Source organism: Corvus hawaiiensis, chromosome 14, assembly GCF_020740725.1.
Source record: "Corvus hawaiiensis isolate bCorHaw1 chromosome 14, bCorHaw1.pri.cur, whole genome shotgun sequence".
Taxonomy (NCBI): Eukaryota; Metazoa; Chordata; class Aves; order Passeriformes; family Corvidae; genus Corvus; species Corvus hawaiiensis.
This window is the reverse complement of record NC_063226.1, coordinates 7919174-7944225: the sequence shown is the minus strand read 5'-3', so window position 1 is coordinate 7944225 and position 25052 is coordinate 7919174. Positions and strand designations below refer to the sequence as shown.

The window sequence follows — 25052 nt, the reverse complement described above, 5'->3', positions numbered from 1 at the left end:
CTTCATCAAAGCTACTACAAAGGTGGAAGCAGGACCTGCTCCCTGAAACACAATCTCCATCTCCCTCAAAAGCAGTCCCTCTTCTCACTGGGAGCAATCAGCAAGGGCTAATGGATCCAAACCCAAGCTGAAGCACGTGGAGAAAAGATGTGCATGAGGAACAACTGAGTAATGTGATCCACTTGCAACCCTGGAGTCCTGCAGAGTGATGCTTGTAAGAGCAGGATGAGTTTTTATTGCTGCTGCTGTTTGTTCAACCATTTCCGTGCCCTGACAGTTGCTGCTGTGTTCCCAAGGTTTCATAACTGCTTCTTCTGCCCACCTGCACCACGTGCCTGCTTCTCTGATTGGAAGTGACAGTTGTGCTCCACACCCTGCCTGCAGGCTGGGGCTGCCGATCCCAACCAAGTGGGTGCGAAGCCAGGGAACAAGCAGACTACACTCAACACATTAAACATACAAGAGCTGGGGTTTTAAGTCTGGAGTGTGTGAAGCACTCTGAAAACTGTGCCTTTGTGAGCTGGTACCAGGGAGCTCTGTATTTATTGCGGCTGATGAGGGGAAAAGATGGGCTGTGCTCACCGCCAGATCTGGCTGCCTGTCTTGGATTGGGAAATCCAGTCTGGCTCATGCATCAGTATCAGTAATAGGAGTGCTGCCAGCCAGTTCTCTCCTCTATGTCTGTGCAGGTCCTCCATGTCCTCAGGGAATTTGAGCAAATTTCCTCCTTGCAGCCAGAACCCAAATGTAATTTTTACTCCAAACAGCACTGCCCTCCTCAATATGCCTCCTGTCCACCTCTTGTGACAGCTGTGCTGCTTTTGGCTGAGATACAGGTGATTTTCTCCACAGTAGCTGGTGTGGGGCTGTGGTTTAGATTTGTACTGGAAACAGCATTGATAATTCAGGGATGTTTTTGTTGTTTCTGAGCAGTGCTTACACAGGGTCAAGGGCTTTTCTGCCTCTCACCCCACCCAACCAGTGAGTTGACTATGGAGGGCAGCACAAGGAGTTGAGAGGGGACAGAGGATAGCTGACCCCAACTGACCCAAGGGATACCCCAGACCAAACAGCATCATGTTCCTGATATAAAGCTGTGTGAGGAAGAGGAAGGGAGGAACAGGGGACATGCCAGAGCAATATTATGGCTGTACACTAAAAAACCAAACTCTCAACTTAATTGCTGGTGTGCTCTAGGGCAAAACAGAAAGATTGAAAGTATCAGCACTTACTCCTGCTGCCCCCCCTTAAAGCTCTTGCTAATTCAGGAAATACAGAGACAGGTTTCCTTGCAAATTAACTTTTATACATCACAGAGACACTACCAGTAACTCCTGTGCAGAGGGAAACAGGTTACAGTGCAGCAGCAAAGGGTTCAGGCTGGTAGCAGCTCACAAGACTGGTTTACTGAGTATTAAAATGCTTGTAATAATAGCAATAATTTTAAAAAGCTGAAATGGTTGTTTTCAGAACACATCTCAGGGGGAGGGTTGCCAAGGACTTTGACAGCTCTGAGCTCCTCATAGACCTCAAGCATGGAAGCTGGTGGGTTGAAGGTGTGAGCAGAGAGAAGGCACCGTCCCAGGGAGGGACATTTGTCACCAGTGGTGGCAACAGAACCTGGAACAGCTGATTTTGTTAACAATCTAGAAGTTGCATTTGATTTGCCTAGCAGAAATTGTGCTAAAGCTAGAGAAGAAACACAGAGTGGGTGTGAAGAGGAAGGCAGAGGAGTGGTTGGTGTTTTGTCAAACACAAGCTCTGTCTCAGCCAGGAAGTGCTGATTTTGAGTTACCTCAGACCCTAAAAAAGGGAAAGCCTGAAAATGAGAGGCCCACTGTAAATACAGAGGTGTTGATAGAATGAAGGAGGGGAGACAGGTCACCACTAAGGAGCTATATAAGGAAAGTGAACAAAAAACAATGGCAGCTTACAGTCTGGTAATAGAAACTGAAGATAAAGATCTCATACTGACAAGACTGAAAACCTTGATATTAAAAACGTTATTGATGCTGTCAGAAAACCCAAAACCCAGTGTTCTCCTCCAATGTAACTGCATGGGGCTGGCTGGCTGCAAAGCCACCCTCCAGCATGAAGGCTGAGCATGCTGGAGTGAATCCAACAGGCCACAGCATCCAGCTACTTATACAGATGCTCATTTCCCCAACCAGACTGCAAAGACACTCTTAAGTTCAAAGGATCTCTCATTTGTGGGCTGCTGTAGTGTAAAAGACAGGTGTTAACACCCCACAGCATTGTCTCTTGGGAGATACCACCTCCTGGGTGGGCCAGGGTACGTATGTTTATTCATTCCTAGCATGCCTTTGACTAGAGGCTGAGATATAAATCAGGTTTTTGCTGCACAGAACAAATGCCTGTGCAAAGCACCTGTCGAAATCGGCTCCAGCACTTGCTCCAAGCATCACTAGTCAAGCAAGTTGCTCACCCTCTGCTTTAATCCCTCCTTCAGCACCAAGGAGTGGCAGCAGGATCCTGCTGCCCCAGGAGGGGACAAAGGGCTGGGTTGAAGTCTGGGCTGTCTTCAGGGGCATGGGTGACTCAGAACTATCAAGATAGTCCTGTCTGCAAAGACCTTGACAGGAAGAAAAGATGAAGAGCTTGAAAACAAAGAGAGGAAACAGCTTCCCTAGGCAGCAGCAGAGGCAGCTGAAGGGCAGGAGTGCTGGCAGGTGTGTCACCACTGCCGTGCTCCATCAACAGCTTGTTCAGGCACTAATGGGGAAGCACGGGGCAAACCAGTGCCCTGCTCCACCACATCAATTGGACCCTGGGCTGAAGCACCTCCATGGTCAGCTCTGGAAGTCTGTCCCACACTGCTGCAAAGGGGTAAAGCAGGATGGAGAGGGTGGGGACTAGGCCCAAGGTGCAGCACTTTTTGGGTGGTCTTGCACTGGCACACACAGGATGCAAAGTGAGCATATCTGAGAAACCAGACACAACATTGACCAAAGTAGCTCTTCCTATCAATGCCAGAGCCCAGCTCTGTGTGTCATAGACAGACACATTCAAGGCCATTTCAGGAAGCCTGGTGAAAAGCTGTTATGTCAAGTGCTAGTTTGGTTTGGATTTGGTGGGGGTTTTTTTGGTGGTGGTTTGTTTGGTTTTTTTTTTTAACTCCTGGTGAAACTGCACTTTAAAATGTCTAGGCATTCAGCTATTGCTAGAGCTATTACACATGCTGTTTCAAATCTCATCTCTGGCAAGCATCCCAATTAAGCAGGCATCCCCGTTGATCAGCTTTCAGATCACATGGGATTTGTTCTGCTGTTGCATCTGATCCAATACTTTCCGCTTTGATGAATTTCATGCGTAGCCAGAAGGAGGCCCCACCCTTCTCATTTAGAGAGAAAAAAAAATTCTCAAAGCCAGCTTCCACTGACAGCATCTTTGGGAAATCAAAGGCAGTTGAAAGAGCAATCTCTTGTTTGTCCTGAAATTGGTGTGGAGCAAGTTGGGCTGCAGGAATCAGACCAAGAGCTTGTTTAGTCTGAGTAAAGTGTGGGAAAGCAGGAAAGGAGCAGTCACTGCAGAACAAATTTTTATTTTCTTCTTTGTCCATGTCTCCCCCATGGCACAATTTAGAAACCAGGGGCCTTTCTCATCAGATAAGGTTACTTCTGAAATGAGAGCACTAACCAGAAAAACCAACACCGTCAGTCTCAGAGGCAATTTAAAAGGCAGGAGTAAAATTTAGGAGCATACTGGACCCGCAAGATTGCGAAGTGGGAAGATGGGAACTTTCCAAAGAGGAAATCCCAAAGATGCTTTGAATAGCCAGCCAAAGAGTCTCCACCATGAATTCCCCACAGAGGAAAACTCCAAACAGGAAGGGTTTGCTTTTAGTACCGGGCTTGGAAATCAGTGCTACTATTTTGTGGGAATTCAGGATTTCCTTCTGATGTGGATATACGTTCAAACTCCACAAAAAAGAGGTGCAAGACTACAGCAGATAGAAGCCTAAGGCACAGCACAACTAAAGACTTTTTCTGTGGCAAATTTTCTCTCACCTTTACATCTTCAAAATGGGAAGAATTAACAGCACTTTCCTAGCTTATATGGCAGGGCCAAGATAAAGCTATTAGCAGACACTCATGATGATCAGAGTGATGGCAAACATGGAAAAGCCCCCAAAACACAGGGGGAATATGCCAGACTGAGGAAACGCCCCAGTCTGGTGGCAGAACACCGTTATAAAGGGACACTGGGCAGCTTTCCTCTGCTGAAACAGCTCCATCACAAGTTCTTACACCAAACATCACAACAGCCTCCAACAAGGAGGAATCCTCCACTGTTCTCTGGCGAGGATGAACCAGAAACACCTGAGCTTTTCAAAGCTGGGGTGACAGATGCTGTGATTCACATGGGCAGAGAGGCCAAGTACTGTAGGTGGGACACCAGGAGGCCAAGTTCAGGCTGGTTCACAGACTTGACACCTTCAGGCTAGAAGCGCTTGTCCAAGAGATCTGGCCAGTCCTCCTGTGTGGCATAACATGAGGAGCCTCACCCAACTACAGCACACTAAGTGCACATTGCCCCAGGAAAGATACTCAGCCCCAACTTTAAACTGAGAGCTCCCAATTAACTCTCTGTTAATTCTCCCAATTACTCTCTGCTGATTCAGATCAGCATTGAAGAGCTGCTTCAAGACCTCTGACAGTTCTTAAAATATACATTCTGACAGACTAAAACTCAGCTAACAAATGTCATCCCCTCCCAGATACACCAACCAGCAGACACAAGCCATCCTCTCTCTGGCATAACAGGGTTCTCCAGCCTGAAACCTGTTTTAACCAACAAGCCAAAGCAGGGACAGGCAGTGAAGGCTTCTCTGAACTACCTACTCTGCAAACATCTGTCTCCCACAGGCTTCCCTTCTTACCTGAAGAAAAGCAAATCTTTCCTGCTCTTACTCTAAATCACCACTACTGTGAAAAACAAGTGACAGGGTTGTGACATTAGCATAACTCTCTGCTGAGACAACTGCAGTGAAATGGGTCTCACTCCCAGACATAAAAAAGTATTAAAGTCTAAACAGGATTCATCTTCCCCAGTTTTAGTCCAACGGTGCAACACATCTAGTCCAAGGGAGTCAGCATCATCTCAGTGTAAAACAACTATCTGAAACAGGATCCACTGGAACTGAGCCACTCAGAACTTCTGGGATGTATATAAATCAACTGGTCAAATAAGCACCTGGTGGTAAGACCCTTCCACTTGAAGTCCTGAATCTCACAGCTCCTCACTTATCAGAGGAAAACAGAGACACAGCCTGCCAAGAAGATGCAAAGGCAGCATCAGACACCCCTCTGGAAGATTCTGCGCAATTCTGGGCAGCACAGACAATGGCCTGAGCTCAGGCACAGGGCTGGAGCCTCTGTGAACAAACGGGAGGAACAGGGAGCAGTATGAACCCGATGGATCCGTGGCTGTAACTCACAATTGGCTGTAGTTGTGCACCCGGTAGCATGAACTGCATTTGCTGAGCAAACATGGCTGCGGCTGTCTTCTGCTGGATCAGGTTGTTGCGTCCATTTATTTCAAGCTGTGTTTTTAAGTGTGGGGGAGGGTGGAGATATTTGCAGTTCTCTCGGGTACACCGGCCCTAAAAAACATAATGGAACAGCATTTCAGTGAATGTAACACCCAGGGCAGCCAGAGAAATTAAGGATTGTTTGGGTTACTGGAACAACACAATCATGGAGGCGGAAGTGGCTTGGTAGCTACTGTGCCTCTTTTGTGATTTTCAGATAACAGGTGAAGAGAAGAGCAACATGACTTCTCCTGCAGTAACACTAACTGAATGCTATCAAGCTAAACCAAAAAATCAGGCTTCCTGGTATTAAAATGATGGTTGTAAGAAAAAACACCAAACAATTTAACACAAACACCAATACTTTCAGAAGCTAGTGGCAACAATTCCAGAAACAACAACAAAAATGCCCTGCTTCCTTGCGTGGGTTGCTTTTCCCCTCCTTCCCAACACCAGACCACTTAATTGGCCCTGACAACCAGACAGCAAGAAACAAAACTGTTTCCACCACTTCCCCAGCTGCACTGGATAAAACCTTAAGAGGACAGCTCTGTAAGGCAGCACCTCTGATCCACAACATGCAGGTACCCTGAGATGCTGAGAACAGGTAGTCACAGGAGGAAGCACTGAAACAATTTTCCCCCTTCATGCTTTCATTTTTCAAAAGTGATGCATGTTGCATCACTGACTCCTTACCCCCTGCAATAAACATAAGCACTGGCCATGCCAGTGGCTCCTAAAAAGCAAGAGATCACTGATGTTATCCCTGCAAATCCACTGAGATCATCACTTTAAAAACGTGTGAACTGTGCCTTACTTTAATAGTGTTTGCAAGTAGAAATAAGAGGATAAATATCAATACATCACTGAATAAGAAAGCTAGTAACAAATGTTGTCATTGAGATAAAATCGTTCTTGAAAAGTAAGTTGTTTCTCTTCCCCCCTTTCTTTTTGAATTTCTTCCTCAAAAAACAAAAGGCATACAGAATACATGAAATACTTAATGTAACTTTATGCTTATTTATAAAACTTTTATGCAAAAATGGTGACTTTTTTGAGGAACAAATTCTTTTGAGCTATTCAGAGCCTATTAAAATAAGGCCAGACCTGGAAGCCACACAGCTGTTCCATGACAGATAATTAATAATGGTTCCTGCAGCCAGCAAAGGTGCAGGACCATCCATTACCCAGCCTGTCCCAGGCACTCTTGTCAAGGGCTGGGCACAGAATTCTCAGTCTCAGTGTAATTAAATTTGCTTTCCAAAAGGGGCACATCAGATGACCCCATGTACCTGCACCTGTTAGCAGGATCACGTGCAGCAGAGCTGTAACCCCATAACCAGGTCCACAAGGATACAGCTGTTACATATCACTGCACCCAAGGCTCAGGTGGGAACCTCCTGGGATGAGCCCCTGATGCATCCAGGATACTCTCCTGGGGATTCTTTAAGGTTTTTGCAAACATACAGGTGGAATCACAGGACAGTCCAAGTACCACTGCAAAAAGCCAACACCATGACCCACTGCAGGGGCTGGTTTTGAATCCCCAGCCAGGCTCACCAGCATGCCAGGTCGCTGTAGAGCAGCCTGAGATTTCCAAGCTTTTCTCTGCCCCCCTTCCTGGTGGGGTGTCTTGGGGGTGACTTTATGATGTGTATCCCATATCACTGCCCTATGCCCAGAAATTTATTTTTGTGCCTTTCTATGCCTTTAAACTGAGCCTGAGAGGGGGGAGGAAAAAACTGAGCAAAACTTTTTCAAAGCAGTTTGCAGCTTGTTCAAGGTCACACAGAGATAGAGACTTTTTTTTCTCAACTGCGGCAGGGGAGTGAGAGGGGAGGGAAGCACCCGGTTTGCTTTTTCTTTTCCAGCCAGCTTTTGGCAGTTTCTTTTCCCCAGCTCCTTTCCTCCAGAGAGCTGAACTTTTGTTTTCCTGGGACTTCGTTTTTTTTTTCCTTTTCTCTTTGTTGGACTGTTTCAACATCAGAATACATTGGAAGGACTTTCCACCAAGGCCTTGGCCCTGGAGGTGGGCCCACCACCCCGTCCCAGATCCAAGGAGGGAGAGGGAGATCTACGGAAGGACTCTGAATTTTCCCCCAGGTTTCTCTCAGCAGAGCGGGAGGTTTTATCATTCAGCATTATTATCCTTTTCCTGTGTGTTTGTTAAATAAATAGTTTTTATCTCTTTCTCTTTCCCTTTCCTTCGAGGAAAATTTATTTTTTCCCGAACCTGGTGGGGGAGGGGTGGTTGTAGCCTGCCTTCTCTTAGAGGATGTACTTCTAAATTTGGCCAAACTGGAACACGGAGACAACAGCTTCACTGGGGAGAAGGCTGCAGAGTTTGACTACAGCTTAAAAGGGGCTGTTTGACATGTGTCATGGGAACAGGCTCCTCTCTTATCTGCTCCAAGGAGATCAGAGTTAAACAAAAGGCAAATAATTGAATGCAAGAAGTGATGGGCTACACCCAGAGGGACAGGAAAAAAAACCCACTTCCAAACTTTAGCAGCCTGGCTTTGTGGAATGAAACTCTGCCCTGCTCCTGAAAGAGCCCAGTGGCTCCCAACAACCCAACTCAAAAAGAAAGAGGCTTTTTAATGCTGTTGTTTTGGCTTCTCAGCAATCCAACAGCCCCAGATCCCCAGCAGTAAATTAACTGCTCACCACCCCTGAGGACATGAATCTTTGTCACCAGACACTTTCTCACATCTGTGTGAAGTGAGGGTAAAATGGCACAACGCAGCTGGCTGGTGCTCAGACACCCAGTGCCACTACAAAGGAAATAACCACATGATTGTGCAAGGAGAACACTCATCAGCACTAGGCAGGTTTGGGTCATCCTTCTCATGGCTGCACGGGACCAGGCCTCCCTACAGCCCTTCCCATCACCTGGGACCCAGCAAGAGTCCAGGGCTCTGCCTCAGAGCATATCTGCAGTGTCCCGCCTCCACAGCTTCTGCAGGGCTGCTGCTGACTGGGAGCCGACCCCGTGGAACCACAGGCTGTCCATGGCTAGGCAGCTGCTTGATTCCAAGCTCCAGCCTCCATGGGCTTACACATCAGCCTTAGAAATTTCTCCTGACTGTAACTTGGCACAAGTGCTTTGGATTGGGAAAACACTTATTTCTACCAAATTCGTGTAGAATAAATCTGTGTAGATGTTTCTACACTGCAGGAATGGAAAAGATGATAAAAAGAACTACTATTTTTTCTAAACAATACTTACACAGTCGACTTCCACTTGAGAAGGACTTTGCTATTTCAACTGAAATTGTGAATATCATTGATACCAGCAACCCCAGCTTAGTGTGAAACTTTGTTCTACTTTTTTGTTTCCTCTCAAACCAATTTGTTTAATTCTAACAGGGGGTTCTACAAACAGAACTCTTTTACTACCAATAAAAAACCACCATACAGCACGAGGCCTTGGTCTTGCAGACAGAGCCTGTAAGCTGAAATCAGTGCCCACACAGTATTACTGGTTTCAAGGACATGTATTTGTAAGAGACAGAGGTGTGCAGATGCTGCTGGAGAGCAAAGGCTGTGAAGTGCTGTCAGTCAGGCCTTCGAGGACTCAGAAAGACTAAATGAATCACTGCTACACTCAGATTCAAACCCATACCTTTGGTCTAACTCCTCCTCACAACATTTTGATCCTGAGCACCACCAACCACTGTGTTTCACCACAGCATATTGGAAGCCACAGCTGAGTTGAGCTGCCCTCTCCAGCACCACAGTAAGTTGTTCATCTCTCAGACGAATTTTAGGCACTGATGATGTGACAGAGTGACACAAAATGTTCCCAGTTCAGACATCTTGCTATGTAACAACTTTGAAGATGTCTTGCTCTATAGTGATGGGCCCCACTAGTACCCTCTAAACTCCAACACTGGTAGGGGTGAGCCTTTCTTCTACCCTTCCATCACAACACCCACAGTTCTTGGTACTTCCCAGAAACGCACACACTCTTCAAGACCAATTTCAGCTCTACAAAAGCCGACAGAAGGACAAAGGAACTGCCATTTTAAACTCCTCAGTACCAGCTGCAACACAGCAGGGAAAGCAACAGGAAACCGGTAGCAAATCTGCTGTGTAGATACCAGGCTGGGGATAGATAAGGACAACTCCACTTTATACATGTGTGGCCTAGGAATACAATGTGAGAAAATACAACAGGAGTCAGGCCCCCAAGTTTTAGATGAGCATATTTATGCTACAAGGCACAGTTTTCCTGCAGGGACTAACTGTGGCTCCAGCATATCAAAAGCTCAGCACAGGGCACAGGACAGTTCCAGGGCTGTGCACAGAAGACCAACTGAGACATTCTCCAAGCTGAGTATTGCACCAAAAAGCACCTGGAGTGGTCACTGCACATGTTGGGAAGGGGCCTGGTGACTGATCTGTGCTGGAAAGCAGCACATTGAGCCTGCTGGCACCAGTGCAGCCATCCTCTTGTAAAATTTGAAAATTTGAAATTTGCTGCTGTCAATTTAGCCTGAGTACTGACTCCAGGACAGGCACATTCCCACCCGGTCCTGGGTGGCATACAAGCCTGCAGCCAGGGAATCACCACCCAGTAACAGACTGCTGCTGGCCTTGGTAACATGCTAAATATAGCTGTATTTTCTGGCTCCTCGCAAAGTGGAAGGAGTCTGAAGGACCATATTCATCAGCTTCTTTGCCAACTACAGCCAGGAGCGAAAAGCATATGGACTGCACTTTCCAAGGCTTGAAAAATGGATATTAAAAATAAATCATTAAAGGATTTTATAAGAGTATCTTCTCCCCATTTCTTCCCACACACTCCCCCACCCATACAGTAGGCTGCTGGCATGTGATTGACTATGTGTTGCCAACTTAAGTCATGCTGTGATGGCATATACTGTAAATGGCTGGCATCTGACACCAGCTAACGTGACAGCGCTTGCACTGCAACAAAGCCAGCTGTTTGGAGTGCAGCACTGATGGCAGCACACTGAAATCCAGTGGAAAAACCTGCATTATACTGGCTGTGTGCAGTTTGCACCTTGTCATCTGCATCCTAGCTTGGAGGGATGAAAATAAGAGCATTCTGGCTACTGCACCAGGCTGGATGAACCTTTCCTAAGCATGTTGCACAAATTCTCTCCTCCCTGGCTGCTGAAGTGAGTTGAACTGTGATGCAGAAACAAGGCTTCCAGCATAAACCCCAACACTTGCTCACGTGTGCACCACTAATGCAGTTTGTTACGGTCTCTTTAATCCCGGACACCAGTGAGGGGTTCCAGACACACATTTCTGGTTTTAATCACTGCACACTATGTCTCATCAATCAGCAGTTCTCATGTGAAAATCTTCACGTTAATGCGGCTTTTCACACACTGGAGGCTGCAGAAGGTTGGTGCCCTGACTGTGCAGTCTTTTCCACAGACACTGATGACATGTGCAATGACTGACAGCAAAAAGAATGAAAAGAGACTAGGCAGGAAAGGATTTCCGTGTTTTGCACAAAACCAGGCACCAAAACACAGTGTGTCGACATAACTTTTCTCTGCATGAAGCAGCAAATTTCCACCTTCCCAAGAGGAACTCAGTGGGGAGGCACATTCAGAGATGTGCTGGCCCTGCTTACTCAGTGCCTGTCGCTCCAGTGCTGAGGCATGAAACACTCTCTGCTTTCCATCCCACTCACCACATGCACATAGAGGCTCTCTCCTGGCCATGGATCCTTGCTCCTGCCACAGCCTTGCATGGCTTTCTCATACACAATACAACTTCAACCACCATGGTGTCTGCCCCACATTTGCAGGGCAGGCTGCAGAACTGCCATAGAGCATGAATTGATCTGCAACAGTGGGAGGCAAAAAGTGGGAAGCTCAGGGCTGCATCCCTGTGTCCATGCAGCACAGCTAAGAACATATACTGAGCAGCACATGCTGTTCCAGGTCTACCCCTGCTGACATCTGCTCTTTAAGAAGAGAGAGGAGGTAGACTTGGTACCTGGTAATGCCCAAGCTCTTAAGTCCTTCACCAATCCTCTAAGGACTTGCAGCTTCAAAGTTACCCTCCCAGGACAGCAAACCACCAGTGCACCACCTCTATTCAAGTGCTTTGTGCTCACTACCGTTTGTCCCTAAGCAACCTGCTCCAGGGCTGAGCAAGTGGAATGCTGGCTGGATTGAGTGGCACGTCCTACCATCTCCAGTGCCCTGTGTGGCTTATCCAGCCACCTCCAACGCTGCACCACGCTCCTCTTTCCACACAGGTAGAGAGCTGCGTTGGAGGAAGGGAAATAGCTATCCATCTCACTGCTGGATCAAACACCTTCCACTGGCAAACAACATCAAATAGCATGGAAATGGCGTTTTCAACTAGAAAACAAAGGAGGCTGGATCTGACAAGTCAGTCCGATCATTAGCGAGTGTTACCTCTCAGATAGGTGTTCATGCAGCCCAGCTGTCACTCGCTGCAGTTCAAAGCCAGCCCTGAACACACCTTATCTGCAAGTCCTTTCTACAGGCTAATGAAATGTCAGAAATTATGCTGCCAATTGAGCCAATAAGAACTGCAACCTTGCAACCTCCAATGAACATTGACCCTGGCCCAATACATCAGGTAACTTCTGCTTAAGAGCAATGCTTTCCTCCCAGCAGTGTTGGAACAGCTCTTTTTTAAAAAACTTTTACAGAGAAGTTTTAAAGTGTAATTATGTACAAAACACTGCTTGAATATGTTCTCATGGGAGGATGTTAGCCCACCTAAAAGCATCCTAAAAAGCAAGTCTAGACGAATGTAGTGAAGTGATACATCTCCCCATTGCCCACTCAGATCACCAATTTTCTTTGTACCCATTACTCATGTATTTCCCAGACATGGGACTCCAACACATCAGTCTCCTCACAGCTGATTTTCAACTGCAGTTTTGCTCCACTTGCAACAGAAACCTAAAACTTCTGGTTTAGGCCAGAACAGGAAATATTCCCTTCCTCCTTGAGGAAGGACCCATACTTAAAGGCTGTGGTCACATCTACTCCCCTTCCTTAAAACTCTCAGCTCTAGACTATGCAAACTGTCCTCTTTCAGCTCTCCCAGCACAGTCTCCAAGCTTTTCCTTAGGCTACTCCCCCAATCCCTGCTGCTGTGGGTACCTGCATGGGGCACTGTGCTCTACCTAACCCCTGACCAGTGCTGCGCAGGTACACAGATTTTTTCACATGTCCTGCAGACGACACTGCTGTTTTTACATCTCTGCATGGCATTTTCTTTCCTACTAACAATGTAACATTCTTTGATTCACTCTCAACAAGCCTTTTCCAGAACTACTCCAGACCCAGCTATGCTGCACCCAGTATGAGGCAGCTGATTCAGTCCAATGCTGTTATTTCATACTGATTTTACTGAACTCACTTGCCTTTTTATGGATTACTTTTCCAACCTGTCAAGACTATCTGCACATCTGGTTCTCTAAAGAGTATCTGTAGTTCCTCCCAGCTCAGAGCACCCTACCCTCAGAGTATGCTTGTTAAGCATACTCTCTCTATTCCATCATTCAAGCTATCAGAACAAAACAAAACCAAACAGTTGCACCAAGCACATCCTTCTAGACTGCCACTGAACTGAGTTTTCCAAGCTGTTGTGGATAGTCACACAGAAGTTTATCCTCTGCTTTGTTCCCTGTCTTATTTGGAAGTGGATTTGTGCTGCGTCAAAGACTCCCAAACATAACACCAGCACTCCATCCTCCCTCTCTGAAATAACTCATCTCAAAGGGTTTCCAGTTCTACTGCTTTTTCTGCTCCTCTTGGGACAGATGTTGGCATTCTGGAGAGTCCGTACTCTGCACCCCTCCTATGCCAGCAGCCCTGCTTATACAGTATTGGGTACAAAGAAGTTGGTGGTCTAAAGTTACTTGTAACAGCAATAAAAAATACAGCACAGCTGGCTGCTGACATTTTTCAAATGCAGGTGTAACATCCATTTACAGAGAGCCCAGAGACTGCTGTTATGGTGAGGATCCGGCTGTGAATAGATCATAGCTGGAAAGAAAAAGTAAAATTTATCATCTAGTTAGTATTACTAGATGGCAATCAGCCTCGAAGGCAAAGGAAACAACACAGACTTCCTACCATACAGAAGTTTCAATTTCAATGTGTGGAAATAAAAATGCTAGAGTTAAGGTTAATCTGGTAGTTTCCAGCCATGGATGATACATAGCCTGTGAAATGCATGCTCTTGCCAAGAAAGAGTACAGGTCATGAATACAGAATTTGCTGGAAATAGAATTCAAACAGCCCATAAAAAGCACAAACCACAGTTTTACAACATCTCTAGGATGAATTTTGCCTAACTTTGAAATTCCCACCTCTAGGTCCAAAGAGTCACCTCCCTGAGCCTGCGCAGACAGATGAGAAGAAAACTGCTAAAATTTTGGCCCAACTCAGCTCCCCTGCAGTCACTCGAGAATTGTTTGCAGATTTTATGCTGTTCTGAATGATGCTCTGAGCTGCAGCAGCAGCATGTCAGCTCTGACACAGGACTGTTGAGGTGAACAGGGACATGTCTTTTGTCAGGGTACAGAGGACAAGAGTCAGATCTGCCTTTCCACATAACTTCAGTGGAAAAACCAGAATAACTATCACAAGCTCCCAGGGCTACCAACAATCCCAGCACTCTCAACGCAGCTGCAGCCTGTCACTAAAACAGCAACTGAACTTCATGGCTTCAATGAATGTTAGGTCAAGCCTTTTCTGAGCAAGCCTAGACTTGACTTTGACTGAAATGAGTGAACCTTGATGTTTTGCATGATTCCAAATGAAAGCAGGTGACATTTGGCAGCTACAACAAGAGTTTTGGATCCTTTTGAACTGAGAGCTCAAAGCAAAGCTCAGTGGCACATGCAAGTGCAAGGCAGCTTGAAAACCCTTGGAACACACCAAGCAGACACACTGCGTTCACCCCACTGAAGGGAGGCTGGTACATTCTGCACAGTCCCAGTCTGCCCCCGGTGCATTTTACACAGTCTACCCAGTTTTCCTCTTCCTACAGCTGTGGGGCAGAGCCTTGGAAAGCCAACCAATGTTTGAGCTTAAAAAACCCAAAGCATTATATCCCTCTGCAACTTTGAAAGAACAGGTCAGCAAAACACAACCACTTCAGTCCAGGTAGGGTCTAGCTCTATGTCCAGGGAGTTAGAAAAATGCACAAGGAATGGAAAGCAGACACAACAATCCCTAGCTCTAAGATACTGATGCTGCTCTTCAGCCTCTCCCTGTGACTGTTCTCCTGGGATGTTTTTGCTCTGCAGGGAAGATGGAAAGAAGGACAGAAGGTAAAAAACGTCAGCATCATTTTTGCAAAATATATTCAAGTCCAGAAAAAAAGCTGCCAACAGCCAGCTGAGGAGATTGCTGAACAAACACTGCTGAAGACCCGTAACACTTCCATCTCTTTGTCTTTCCAGCCTTTGTCTGTGAAAGCCAACCTCTACCACAGACACAAATCAGGCTGTAGGGGCTGTGTTGTGTGCCACTGGCTCAGGGGGATGTGCTGTGCTGGAAGGCTCTCTCCCATCACAGGACTGGAAAGCTGCCCCTTGCCACCAACACATGATGACCAACCCCTGTGGCACATGGCCAAGCTGACAGGGCTTTGGTCATCTACTTATTGCATAGTTGGACAGGTCACCACCAAAAGGCATATAAAGGGCAGCAGCACTTTGCCCTAGCAGGGGACACGCTTCCCACCACGTGGCACAAACAGTTTAGCAGCTGAACAATTTCACTAGTATATTAAAAATGTACACTGAGCACATCACAGCGCTTCCCTCGCACCAGGGTAAGAGAGTGATCAGTTGCAAATGCTGGCAACAAACAGATGCACAGCGTGGCCAAGCCCTACTGCACATGCCAGCCCTTTCAAAGAGTCTGTGTAAAAGTGCAAAGCACGTAGATGGGGGGGGTTGCAAGATCAGATGTGCTCTGCTGGAACTCAAACATGCTTATCTAGGACTTGCTTAAAATCTGCAGCCTCAAAATGCTTGTCATACTTGTTTTTGTTTCACAGCTCAAACCAGAGCAGGATATAAAAACAAAGCAGAGAGCAGTATTTCTATGTCCTCATCTCCCTTTTTGGTAGCACCTTAACTGGTGACAGCCACTCACAGCCATTGCCAATCACTTCAAACCACTGACCTCGGCAGGCAAATCCATCTCCAGAAAGAAACGATGGCTTGTTACCATAGAGCTCAAGTATTAAAACAAGTACTATCACCCTGACATTTTAAAATATATTTTTTAGGAACAGGGGGGACATGCAACTACTGCATTCCAGTAGACTCTAAGCAGCCACAGGCACTAGCGTAAATTCCCAAATCCTTATTCACCTGGCAATTAGGGAACCGAGAGCTGCTGTGAGTGAAGTTTTGCACATTGCTGAATACAGCAATGTTCCAGTGAGTTTCCCCAGGACACCACAAAGAGGTCATGGCTGTCCTCCTGCTTTCACGCAGGATTTTCATTCCAAGATGTTTGTTATACTTGAAGGTTCTTAAAAACTGAGAGCAGTTATTTTGTTGGGGAAAAGCCCAGTAGCTCCTTCATTGTATTTTTACATCTTGACAACTCTTTCCAGCTCTGTTCCCCTGCCAAGCTGTCGTCTTTGAGGCTAATGGCACACTCTGTTATGCTCAATGAAGAAAGTGTATTGATTTTAATGTTTTTGGTTTGTGGAACATTTTAGCTTGCTCCAAGCAATGGACAGTGTTTACCAAGTCCAATAAATATATATTAAAAGAGTATGGATGGCACTGTCAAAGTGTATTTTCTGAGCTGTAGAGCCACAGAGCAGAAAAACATTTATCTGAGAGATTAATACTTCCAATAACAGCAATCTCATGCCACAAAAGACAGGAATAAAGACTTCATCAAGCTCCTTTCTTTTGTACTTTGATTATGCTACGTTTGTGAACCATATCAGTCTGTTACCACCACATATTTGAAATGAGGTTTAAACAGAGTAGAAGTATCATCATTCAGAGTTCTGAACTGAGCATTTTTAATGTTTTCCAAGTATGATTCCACTACTCTCCTAGGTTCAGGAATGTTACAAGCACAATAAAATAGGCTTAATACAGTATCAAAAGGAGTCTCTCTCCAAGACAAGACTTAACAGACCTGCCTGGCCACAGACCTGATGAAGGAACTGATCGATAACAATTACAGAAGGCGGCATTTAGTGCCCAGTAAAGAGAGCACATTTAGGAGCATGTTTAGCCCTGGGACCGCTGCATGTACAGAGTAGGATGTGGAGTAGGTGACATCCAGCAATGTTAATATTCCTGTGGGCTTCAATGTGGGACTATCTCTAAGTAAAAAAAATCAATTCTACCTAGAAGATAGAAACACTGGCAAGTTATTGATTTTTCTTCTATAATAAATTACAAAAAAAGCCCATGCCAGCTCTCTGGAACAATATTGCACAAGTACTGTATTAAAAAAACACTACAAAACCCCACAGATAAACAAAATTAAACTTCACATATGTCTTCTACCTTCCATCTCCCTCAATTGTGTCCCTCCTGATTGCTACTACACCAGGCCAGCATTTGAAAATAGCAAGTGCAGTTTCTCTTGTCCCTTAAACCATCTTTTCATTGTAAATCCCATAATCCAATTCTGTAACTTTCACCAGCTGAATCTGTCAAGGTCATACAGAAAGTTGATGCTTCTGACCTTCCTCTACCTACAGTGTCTGTTGAATATTACAATTGCAGCAGGCAAACCACACATAGATAGAACCAAGCAAAGTACATTAAAGCCCAGGAGAATAAATGTTAAAGTACTGTGTTCATGAATACAAATATCGGACATGTGACCATCTCCAGCAGCCTCACGCTTCAAGTTTACACAAGGGAAAAGGCAAATAGGGAAGAGCAGAAATTGATAACTAAGTATCTGACCCAAACCCTGCCTCCTGTTCTGTAGAGGGCAAAGTCATGCTGAGAAAACCTCATTCTCACTGTGTTTTGGAAAGCAAAATGAAATTGCAAATAAAAAGATATGGAGGTGGCTAGGTTTGGTTGGGTTTTTCTAAGAACTTGGCAAAATACAACCATTTACCAACTGAAGATTAGCCCAATTTTTGTGTTGTTGCTTTGCTCAGAAAGCAACAGCTAAATGGGCACAAACAGATCCCTGTTTTTCAAAAGACAATGAAAAAACTTTTTAAAAAAATTAATTCCATCTGGACTAAATTTCCAGGGAGAATCTTCAGCCTGGGAAAAAAAAAAACTGTGCAGGATGTGCCTCAGCCTTTACTGTGGCGCTGCCACGGGGTGATGCAGTAGCACCCTGAGCAGGGAAGGATGTGGCTGGGCTCTGCCAGTCCGGCTTTCCACACTTCAGGTGGGAACACCAAGGTGTGTCAGAACATGACACAACAGTCCCTCTGTGCAATAGCTTAAACCAACAAAGGAGGTGACTGCAGGGCAACAGCAGATGCAGCAATACAGGAGGGTGATGGCCTGAGTTGCCAACACAGGATTTGCTCCCCGACATCTGTCAGAGCCAGGGGTTTGATGTTCCAAGGCACAGGACACCTTTCTGCTCTTGGCTAGGATTTGCCCCACAGCAGACAGCAAAGCCAGCTTGCCTTGCTCCTCACCCTGATGGCCCACTGACGTCCCCAACTACTTTTCCAGGCTACAGTTCAGTTCACCAAAGACCAAGCTTTGCCCTCATGCTCCTCTTTCAGCTACACGTGCCAGGCATATTTGTGCACAGCAGCACACTTCCCCTCTGCTCTAGCTTTGCCGAGAAGCTACCAAGAGACCAGAAATGGGCTGACTGTGTGCCACAAACTCCACACACTCTCACTCATCTTCAATCAAGGACCCCAAAGCTTTCTGGTGCATGCCAGGCCTCACATTTCATGACCACAGTATAATGAACTTGCTGTTGGTCAAAGGATTACAAGGTGCAGATACAAAAAGTACCTTCAAGAGAGCTCCTGCAGCCTGCTAGGCACAGCAGGCAAGGACCACACATCTCACACAGGCCCTGGCTTCCAAAGAGGACATTCAGACCAAGTGACATCGAATCACAGCCCTCCATCTAGGAGGCAGCAAGGTTTGAAGAGAAAGGAAGAAAGAAAAAAAACAAGCGAAAATAAAAAGAAAGCTTGCCTTGCCCTAGGCAAATATTCCACCTTGGTCAGCTTTTGCAGACTGATCTATTTAGTGGGTTGTTTATTACAACCAGTAACATATGCACATTTAAGTCATAGAGGGGATTTTTCTCTTAAAACACACCTTCAGAAGTGCTCTTTAAGCAGCACCTGCCACTAGAAAGCAGATATGTGACCAATATTTGCAACCATCTCAAGGTGAAAGGGAGGTTCAAGCAGTGTAAATGTTAGGAGCTGAACCCATGGAGAAGCATACCAAGCTGTGGTGGCAACAACCTTTTGCCATGGAGGTAAACATGATGGGCTCACAATGCCAAAGATAATACACTGACATCTTTAAGGGCAAAAGGAGAATTTGGCAATAACCATTCTGGGATAAAACTGCAATTAGGGAGACATATTTAGGTGCAGTTCACATGCATTAGTCACAAGTGCCACACAGGAAGCCAGCTTCAATGAACACGATGCCCAATTCTGCACCAACATCTGAAAACTTTTTAATATACAATGGATTTATTACAAGAACCTTGGACAGAGCAAAATTTCTACCTCTTCTAATTACAACAGCCCTCACAGATCCTGTTCCCACAGTCTGTTATGCAGGCTCATGAGAGTCTGCGCAGATTCACACTCCCAACCACACTCAGCCAAAGCAGGTCCATGCTCTTGTCCCTAACTTAGCACACAAGTAACAAACCCTTCCAAGGAATAGTAAGCCAACACAGACACTGCAAACCAGACTGCTCAAGGAGGCTTTCTGTTCACCCTGCATTCAGTGTTGACCCAGATAGCCAAAATTCAGGTCTCTACACTGATGTACAGCCCAAAGACCTCAAAATCTAGCAAGAGTGGTCTGCTTTCTCCACGTGAAGCCAGGAACTGGGATTAACTGATAATACATTTTGTAGAAACCATTATTTCAGCTGCTGAGAGGTTAATTCCATGTAGCCACTGATGAGATCTGTTCCCTTCAATGTAACAAGAGCTGTAGGACAGGACACTGAAAAGGCTGTATGCCTAGTTAGGTGGATGTATCTACTTACTCCTGCAGGATGCAACTTTTGGCCTGACCTAATTTCTCCTCTGAGCAGCACTGGTATGAAGTGCCAGAACAGCTAAGAAAAGAATGTGTCCTGTGTGTGCATGTGTGTCTGTCCCAGCTCACCAATAGGAATGGAACTGATCAGGGCTTTCCTTTCATTTGCTTGGTGTTTTGGAGTTCATGTTCTTAATAACCACTAGAATCGCTTATTTTTGTTTGAGAGCACAAGAGAAAAGCCGGGGGAGGCAGAAGCAACTAAAGCATATCCATGTGGATGTGCTTGCTTATTCAGGCTTGATGCATAAAAGCAAACTGATCAAATTACCATGGGGTTTTTCTGTACTGCTGCTCTGCTTTCTGAACTCCTGCCCTGAGCTGCTTATCCTTGTCCCATTCACCAGCGCAGAGAAGACTGCCTGAGATGCTCAACCTTTTGTAGATGAGGAGGAATGCAAGGGTTACCTTTTGAAGGCTGTTTTCTATTAAAAAGCAATCTTAAACAACATGACTTCCTTAGGCAGCAGACACCTGACCTCAAGTATTTTGCTTTTGCTACTGACAAGAGACACCTTCAGATGCAGCACAACTCCCTTCGTAATAGGGCAGCAAGAAAAAGACCTTTCACTGCCCTCACCAGGCACAGTCAGGATGAGTCAGCTGGAATGCAAATGTTCATTTGCTTTTAGGTGAGATGGGCCCATATAGATGGGGGCAGGAGGGATTGGAGGATTTTTTCTGCAAGGAAGAGTGACCTTTCTTGAGGACATCTGCAGTCTCTCCACCACGTGAGAGGAGTAGCTGCAAAGAAGCTCCAGGGTCATTAGCAAGTCTGGAATGCAGCAGGACCAGTGCCCACATAAGCAAACACTCCAGCACTCACTGGAAAAACGCTCTGTTTTAAACCAAGATACATGGACTTCTGATAGGACTCCAGCAAAAATCCCTGCACAAACTTTTCTTCAAGTGCCTCTGATACAGGCCAAGAAGGACAAAGTAAGAAAAGTGCTAACACTTTTCCCCTGATTTGGCTAAGCACTGAAAGGATGCTTAAACTCATTCTCCAAGAATTAGCACAATCGAAACAGAAAAAAACCCCCAGTTTTCAGTAGTGTTTTTGTCCTACCTAATGTGAGCTCTATTCCAAGTAAAGACTTCTAAAGATTTTATATTACTGGGAACTCTTCAAAAACCCATGCAGAGAAACACAAAACAATGAAAATCCTCTTAATTCAATCTGTGCTTTATCGCACAAGGCCGCAGCAGGGGATTTCTAGCTGTGGGAATACAAATACTCACCAATGCTACAGCTCAGGGTCCTGCTCCAATTACTACCCAAACACAAAATGAGACAGTCCCAGCCTGAAGAGTTTTCAGTCTAAATACACCAGACTTGGTGGAAAAACCCCAGGCAGCTAGGGGAAGCCTCAGCAACACCCAGACTGCATTCCAGTTGCTCTGTGCTGGGCTGCTGCAGCTGTGATGCCCTTGATGCCTCCTGAGCTCCTCCCTCCCGGCAGCCTGCCGGTCCAACCTCTGCATTGCCAGCTAAAAGTGATCCTGCCCTGTGGGAGACGCGATTTCCTACACTGCCCATTTGTCTCTCAGCCCCTAAAGGACTCCCCCCACCCCCAACTCGCCGAAGGATGGTGCAGAGCAGTTTGAGTGGGCTCTGGTGACAAGCATGACCTGGGCTGTGCGAGGTAATCCACACCCTGCTGTGACGTGCCAGCCAGCAGATGCTGATAGAGCTGGCAGTGATGGGTAGCCAGGGTCCCTGCCACATCCCTGACCTTCCCAGTCCTATGGGAAAGTGGCTTGGGGAGCTGCACTGCTCCTCCCCAGAGTCACCCCCACCTCCTTCCCTCGAGGTCATCCCTTGCAGCTCGGAGAAGGTTTCAGACATCCCTGTCTTGCTTTTATCAACCCTCATGGCTTTCCAGCTCCAAGCACCAGAGTCACTCAGCCTGCCTGCCTTGCTCCGGCTCCTACCCTGCCGCACATCATCGAGGTTTTACAGGCAACAGGACGGACACAGCAGGGAGTCAAAATCTTCAGGGGAGGTAACCGTGATTACCTCTTCATCTACAAGGGCACCAGATGCACTGAGAAATAACAATGACTGCTGAAGAAATAGGAGAGGAGAGCAAGAGACTTCCTGGGCTGCCTTGTACAGTCCCTGCAGACACCACAACAGGGACAAAGAGGACAGGGGAGCTGCAGGAGGGCTTGGAGACAAATAGGCCCAGAGGGGAGGAGGAAATGGAGCAGAAAGAAGAAACAGGGCATTAGAATAAGGCTGCAAGTCTTGCACCATTGGAGCAAGATTTGGAGGGTTTCTGCATTAGCAGGAGCATCTTTTAACACCTTCCCCTACAATGTTTAGGAAGGAGCAACATTCCCTCCAAAGAAAACTCTCTGTCTTGAAAGTTTGCTGGTTTATGAAACAAGATTCCCTCACAGTGAGGAAAGAGCTGTCCTTCCTACAGCTGACCTAAAACACCATCATCTCTGCCATGGCAAAGCCCTCCTTAAAGGCTCATCTATATATGTCTGGCTTTCAACTTCCCACCACTCTGAGCACTAAAGTGCTACTGCATGGGCTGAAATGTCCAACCCCATGAGGCTCTTGCTTTCTCCTGGCAAACTCATCCTGGGTTTGCTATCTGCAGCATCACGTGGAAGGGACTTTGGGAGCAGAGCCCAAGCACTGCATGCAGCACAACACTGCACGAACCAACCATTTGGGATCAAGCAGCCTTGAAATGGCCACAAGCCTTACCCATGCTCTGATCCTTCAGAAATGGACAGCAGGAGGAAGAAACATAGATCAGTGGGATCGGCCAACACCATTGGGATTACATGCTGAGGTTTTGTATTCAAACTCTGCTCGGTTGAAGCAGGGCTCTTTAAGGACCTAATCTCCGTGTGACTGTTCCCAGCACCAGCCGTGCCCCTGCGGATAACAGGGACTTAGGGAAGCACTGTCATGATGGCTGCGCTCTCAGGCACGCTGGCTGCAACTCCACCGTGTTGGTGCTGCCCTGGCCACCTCTGCATCCCCAGATACTCCCAAATGCCCCTCTGTTTAAGAGCTGTCTCCTCTCACTATTCACCCAGAGCTGATCACAGCACCTCAGAGTTGATAAGGCAAAGAAGAAGTAATGAGACAGAGTTAAAGCACCATGTTTCAAGCTACTGGCCTAAATCCCCATCAGAACCTGGTGTGGGTACTGCTGGGCAGAGATGTGGACACCATTCATGCAACTCAGCTGGATTCCAATAATCTGTAGTAGCTGCTTTGGATTTTTTTCTGACACCAGTGTAGGAGAACAGCTAAAAGTTAGTGCTGTGTTAATGCAGAGCATGGTCAGAAGCAAGACAGAATTCGGAGACCACTCACCAGGGCAATGAACTGTGGTACCATACCCATTCTGGAGTACCAGCTAAACTGCTGCTGGTTCCCATTCCCAGGACTGTTAATTTAAGCAGAATTTGCCTCTCTTGTTAATGGTGCTCTGTGCACCTACCTCAGCAAGGGGTGGGGGCCAGCAGCACCCACACAGCAGTTATGCTGGACTGGGTGGTGGGTCTTTCTCTCTACTGAGCAGACAGATTAATACACAAAGTAGCTTGTTTTAAACATTCACATTCCACTACTGTAAGAGGAAAACTCCTTCCCAGAGCACAGGCTGCCACCTTCCAAACAAAGTCAGACACTGACCTCCTCCCCCACCGCCAATGACCTTATTAGCACTGATCATGGTTCTAATAATATCCTGCATTGTAAGTGGGCCATCTGCCGTAACATTTCATTACAAACGTGGGTTATTGCTCGATTTGACTATGCTCATGTCCCAGCAAGCCAATTGTGCCCTCTCAGGAATATGATTCTTCCTTACAGCTTTAAGCTAAATGTTGCAGAAAGGCACCTCCAGGTCTCAGCTTTCCAGCTTGGAGCTTAAGTATGCAGAGAACAGCACTGAGCCATTCCCAAGTGCTGGCTTCAGACAGAGGAAGTAAAAACACAGTTAGTGGTTAATAATCCTCACTCCAGCATCCAGCTCCTCTGACAGTGTGGACACCGAGTAACCATGTCACTGAAATCTTAAACCAAGGCCAAACACTAACCAGAGGTTCAGAGAGCCAGATGTAAAGCCTAGGGCTTCCGAGAGATCAGCATTACTTTTGTGCCATGTACTTTCTACTGTGTGGACAGCGGAAAGATTTTACTATCCTAATGCATTAGCTATGATTTAGCTGAATATTTTCATTGCCATTACAGAAGAGGGGGCTTTCCTAACAGGCAGGTTAAGCTTACAGAACTAAGCACGTTTGATAGATATTCCTTTGGAAGGAGCCAGGGTTTGAAACGCTTACTCAGTTAGGACACCTGTCTAAAACACCTAGAGTCCTGCTACTACAGCAGCTCAGCTACACTCAGCCTTAAAATACTTTTTTTTTTTTTTTACTGCTCCTGTGGGGTCAAAAAGTGCAATTAGGCACAGAGACTGACATTACAACACTTTGAAGCAGTCTGCATCATCACAAGGCTCTAAAAGCTGGTTTTCCAAATCCTTGGCCTTTCCTCTAATCAAAAGACTGTCACCAGACATGGCATGAGGACTATATGGGGGTGAGGAAGGGGGTCAGTGCCTGGATCCCTACTGTTTTATGAATAGCAATAAAACTGTATTAATAAGCCAGAAGTAAAACTGCGCCTGTATGGGCAACATTCACCCAAGGTCTTCAAAGCATTTATTTTAATACCAGCAAAACAATATTTATAGGGGCAGATTTTCAAAGAGCTCAGCTCCTCACTTGGAAATCTAACCACTTATTGAAATGCTCTGTGGGAGATGTCAGACGATGGGCTCTCCAAAAAGCCTGGCACATCTTGTTTATATTTATTTTAAAGCTTTCAAACAGCTCAATTACATAAAAGCATGTTACTGCACCCTCCTTCAGAAGGGTGAACCAAGTGACAGAAAGCTATTGTCAGCTAAGGGATTACATCAAACTGATGCTATGCCACTGAAGAAATCCACCAACTCCACACACTCATTCAGTCACTCCCCTTGAAGGCATCTTTCACCACCTTCCCCCCAGCTTGTTTTGCAGGCCTAATGCAATCAGGAGCATGAGAAGTCCCTAGGTAGCTTCACCAGCACTGCAGCAAGACAGGACATCACAGTGACGTCTTTGCCAGACTCTGTCCAGGCATAGAGACATGTAGGTTTGGTGCTTCTATTTCAATCCCAGTGTTAGCTACTGCTACACATCAGGGCTGGAAGATGT

General features: G+C 46.1%; 1 protein-coding gene across 11 annotated transcripts in view; it reads right to left on the bottom strand.

The window, feature by feature from the left end:
* The window catches only part of MBNL3 (muscleblind like splicing regulator 3), a 94653-nt gene that overhangs the window by 27256 nt on the left and 42345 nt on the right, over positions 1 to 25052 (bottom strand). For all 11 annotated transcript variants that reach the window (XR_007206798.1, XR_007206797.1, XR_007206799.1 and 8 more), the window contains one exon: positions 5459 to 5623. Coding sequence is in view for 8 of the 11 variants with exons in the window: in XM_048318967.1 (XP_048174924.1) it covers positions 5459 to 5623 (165 nt within the window). In the remaining 3 variants the exon portion in view is untranslated. The remainder of the gene's footprint in view (positions 1 to 5458; positions 5624 to 25052) is intronic.